The sequence below is a fragment of the Rutidosis leptorrhynchoides genome, chromosome 2 (genome assembly GCF_046630445.1).
Source record: "Rutidosis leptorrhynchoides isolate AG116_Rl617_1_P2 chromosome 2, CSIRO_AGI_Rlap_v1, whole genome shotgun sequence".
Classification (NCBI taxonomy): Eukaryota; Viridiplantae; Streptophyta; class Magnoliopsida; order Asterales; family Asteraceae; genus Rutidosis; species Rutidosis leptorrhynchoides.
Window position 1 is genome coordinate 703,624,584 of NC_092334.1, and position 4,585 is coordinate 703,629,168.

Below are 4,585 nucleotides of genomic sequence, written 5' to 3' on the forward strand. Positions count from 1 at the left end.
AAATTTCTTCTTCAAGATTTCCATGAAGAAATGCAGTTTTCACATCTAGCTGCTCTAGATGCAAATCAAATGTAGCACACATCGCTAGAACTACTCGAATTGTTGTAAGTCGAACCACAGGAGAAAATATTTCATTGAAGTCCGTACCTTCTTTCTGAGCATATCCTTTAACCACCAGCCTTGCACGATACCGCTCCACTTGATCATCGCCATTTCGCTTGATCTTATACACCCATTTATTTCCAATAGGTTTTCTACCTTTCGGTAATGGCACAAGTTCCCATGTTTTATTTTTATGAAAAGCTTCAATTTCTTCCTGCATAGCTGTCATTCACTGAGATGCATCTGAATGATTTAGTGTCTCGCGAAGAGTTGTTGGCTCTCCTTCCTCTGTTAGAAGACAATATGCAACATTGCTTTCCATAATATAATCTGAGTGCCACCCTGATCGCTTCCTTTCCCGATTAGAAATACGAGTCGCTGGAGCTTCATCAACGACTACTTGATTTTCATCGTGCTCTGGTACTGCTTCAGAAGAATCTTTATGAAATTCATTACCCACCTGTATCGGTATAGTTTCTTTTGAAGTGCTAACATCTTCAAGATCTTTGTCTTCCGTAAAGACAACATCTCTGCTGATGACTACTTTGTGGGCAGTGGGGTCCCACAAGCGAATAATAGGTATTTAACGAATTATTATTTGAGAGCCAACAAATAATAATATAAACTATTTAAAAATAGGTAAATAGGTCCAAGGACTTCGATTTTTTTTCCAGGGGCTTCTGATTGTTGTTTCTAGGCCTATTGCGTTTCGCCTTCGTTGTTTGAGTTGTATTTCTCTAGTCCCCATGTTTCTCAAATCTCCGGTTGTGTGTCGATCACCTCGTTCCCCCTCTGGGGCTCCCATGATAAGTATATTACAAATGTCTATTAACTTTTATGTTAGCTAAAGTACAATTGGATAAAATGCATAAATATTCACTTTAGGAGACGTTCGACCCGTATGATCCGTTTGACCCATTTTTCTTTGGGTAATATATTTTTCAATTTGACCCGTTTGCGAGAGATCAGAACCTAAATCCTTCGATTATAAGTAAAAGGGTTGAAATTATGACATTCATAAAGTATATTGTATTAAATCATATTAACAAATATCCATGAATCAGTACCTCTTAAAGTCTTAACAATGACTTCAGTGAAGCTTTTCTTTAAGGTAGATCTATATAAATATTATGTGATAAAATAAGGAGACATAGTGAGTTTAATCTTCGTTATCCGAGTATGGAGGGCATGATCCATCGTCTACATTTGCAAGAGGGTTATATTCTGGGGACCCTGGATCTGTGCACCCGGTCACCAAATCAAGTTCGCAACGATCACCCTGCAACAAATATGATATTAAAATAATGAGTTATTTGTCATATTCTGATTTAGTTAAAGTTGTTAACTGAGGACATTTATCATTCTTTTACGTACCCCTTCGAGAGTCAAGTTACCACTTAATTGACATCTATCGATGACAATGCTTGTATCCGGAAATATAGCCTGTTCACACGCACCCTCTCTGCTCAACTCCTCTGTGAGACCCTATTTACATGATTTAAACGAGACGTTATTTGTATCTATCATGAGGAGTTCAATAGAGGGGTTTGGATGATGAATGAAAGTTCAAAGTTTATTACTTGATTGAAGAAGTCCATTTGTCGGTTACGCCATGCTTTTGGAACTTGAAATTGCAGTTTATAAGGACCATCCCATTCGCCCCCGTTAGTGAACGAAAATATCAAGTTCACAGCTGCAATCACAATTATGATCAGTATGATGAACGAGTCGACTTGGGTCCCGTGTTTCTCAAATGGGTCGAAACAAAAAGTTCAGCTAAAAGGGAAACATGTCAAAAGTCTTCTAAAGTGTTTCTCTACAACTACAATTTGCTAGATCTTCGGGTTCATATTGTAATTATGTCATTTCTGAAATATCTTTACAGAAATGGACAAAAGTTTTTGCAGGTCGACCTAATCGGCGCTAAAAACGACCCGATTTAAGACATACCATGCTTAGGGACACAAATTTGGATAGTGTAGTAAGGAGGGTCAGCTTTGCCACGATCTTTACGAAGCATCGCTCTCGGCTCACCACCGCACATAATCGGCTGATTAAATCCACCTGCAAAGTATACAAACATCATCAAGTAACTAATTACTAGGGGCCTTTTAACCCATTATATCAAGTTGAAAGTATACCATTAAAAGCGATTCCGAAATCTTCATTTGGAGTCAACTTGCTAGCGGCCGGGTTGTAAAAGAGCTTCACTCGTTCACCCTGAATAGTTGACAAAAAGATTACCGATTCAGTAACGAAAAAAACAGAGCAAATATGGAGAAATTGCATGCTAGATGTTAATAATAGTTGATGGCATAAACTTACAGAACTAGGAGGAAGTCCATTCATTGTTTTCCAGTATACCGGGGCCCGGCCGATGTCGAAATCAGCCCATGATGGAAGCACTGATCTGAAAACAATTTTTTAGCCCATGAAAACTTCACTCAAAATGATGCAGAACATATTGAACAAATATTTATACTTTAAAAAATAGGTAAAGGAACTTCAAACTGCCATAACTTCTAATTTTATAAATAACAATCTAAATTTGGGTTATATCATTTAAAAATTAAAATTAATTAAAACATGTAAGTTGATAGTAGAATCATACTCTTTAACTTCCTCAGCAGGAGGTGTAGCAACAACAGCTGCAGCTCTTATCTTCCCAATTGATCTCATTAATTTTCTGGATCTTTTCTGATTTTCTTGTAATGAAGAACCTATGAAACTTGTTTTATTACCTGTATAAGTGCATATCTCAAAAGCTTTAATTGCAGATAATATAATATAATTATAATTAATCTAGTAAAATTACATAGTAAGAGTAAGAGTGTACCATGAGTGTTGGCTATGGGAAGATTGATTTTATTACTAGATGTTGCATGAGAAGCTGATACAATTTGTGTCCATGGCTTGAAGATTGGAGCACTTGTTGTTGCAGACATTTTTTTTTTTTTAAGTGTTATAAATCATCTTGAGGTTTTTAAAAGATAATGTGCATCGGCTTTAACTAAAAAACAAAATACTGGGAGAAAAATATCTTGTATGAATTTCTTAAATTTCTTAAATTTGTGTGGTGTATTTCAGCACCCAGAAAATGCCAACACCTCCTAGAAGAATTTATTTTTTTTTTTTTAGTCGAATTTTTAAGGACAAGTAAAACCATTGAGATTTGACTTGGTTGTTGACTATTTAAATTATTGACAAAATTACTGAAATGGTCCCTGTATTAATGCTTTTTATTCGTTTTCATCCATCTCAATTTTTAACCGTATAGATAATCCTCAAAGTGAGTTTTTTTTTTTTTTTTTTTTTTGTTTTATTATTTTTTTGATCCAATATCATCATCTGCTATAGCATTTGTTAAGTTCCCGTTAAGTTATATAAGTGTGCAGGTCCTGTGATTAAGGAATGAGAACATTGTAGTGAAAATGATGGTGAAGATGGTAGTCAAGATCTAACCAAAATATGTTTGTTCCAAATCATAAACCTAATTTATGCATCTTCAAATCTGTTCTCCATTTTCAGATTGAGCAATCAACTTAAGTATTACAAAATCTGAAAATCAAAAACAATTTAACTGAAAATCGTAATATACGAAGGGAGCTCTAAATCAAATACCGAAGTTTGGTTCGATTGCAAAATCTAACATCTATTTCTCACTTGACATCTCTATTTGTTTACAACCATCGCTAACCACCACTGTCGACGTTTTCCGGCCAAGCAAACCTTTTCCAGTTAACAAACACAACCGTATTTCAGATCTGACTATATGAATGATTTGAGTTTCTTTCCGAAATTTTTTTATTTTTTTATTTTTTATTTTTTTTTTATTTGCGATTTGAGTTTTGTTGCTTATTATCAGATTGGTACAAACACATGTCCCATTTCATTACTCTCGTACATATATTTTTAGGTGAACAAAGAGATCTTGATTACATGATTAGGGCTAAGGTTGACATTAAGATAAAAAAAAAACTAACTTTAAGGACTGTTTTTGCATTTTTTGATTGGGATGGATGAAAACGAATGGAAAACAATAACACAAATTTGTCTAAATTATTTAAACATATATTCCCTCCGTTTTATTCTAATAGTCTCTATTTGACATTTCAAGTATTTCTTTACTAACTTTGACTTAAAATATATTACTTTGTGTTATGTATTATTTAATAAAATGTATATAAATGAAAACACATTTAAAGCCCAATAAATTCATATAAATTACATCAAGTAATACATAACACAAACAAATATATTTTAAGTCAAAGTTGGTAAAGAAAGACTTGAAAAGTCAAACATGGGCTATTGGAATGAGGCGGAGGGAGTAGTATTTATTAAGTCTTGGATCATTCCGGTCGAGTATATTAAACGAGTTAGGTTAGGTTGTTTGGTTAAATCGAAACCTTATCTGTGAGTGCGTTTGTTTACCTTCTAATGAAATGATTCAGCACATAATGCTGAATCATTCAGCATTCAGTGT

General features: G+C 34.2%; 1 protein-coding gene across 1 annotated transcript; it reads right to left on the reverse strand.

The window, feature by feature from the left end:
- Nucleotides 1-1,119: 1,119 nt before the first annotated feature.
- LOC139894682 (protein POST-ILLUMINATION CHLOROPHYLL FLUORESCENCE INCREASE, chloroplastic-like) lies at nt 1,120-3,096 on the reverse strand. Its single transcript, XM_071878089.1, has 8 exons — nt 2,939-3,096; nt 2,714-2,843; nt 2,428-2,512; nt 2,244-2,322; nt 2,053-2,166; nt 1,683-1,795; nt 1,477-1,587; nt 1,120-1,381 (listed from the first exon to the last, which is right to left on the reverse strand). Exons 1-8 carry the CDS (start codon nt 3,045-3,047, stop codon nt 1,262-1,264), a joined length of 861 nt encoding a protein of 286 aa, XP_071734190.1. The 5' UTR covers nt 3,048-3,096; the 3' UTR covers nt 1,120-1,261.
- Nucleotides 3,097-4,585: the final 1,489 nt, after the last annotated feature.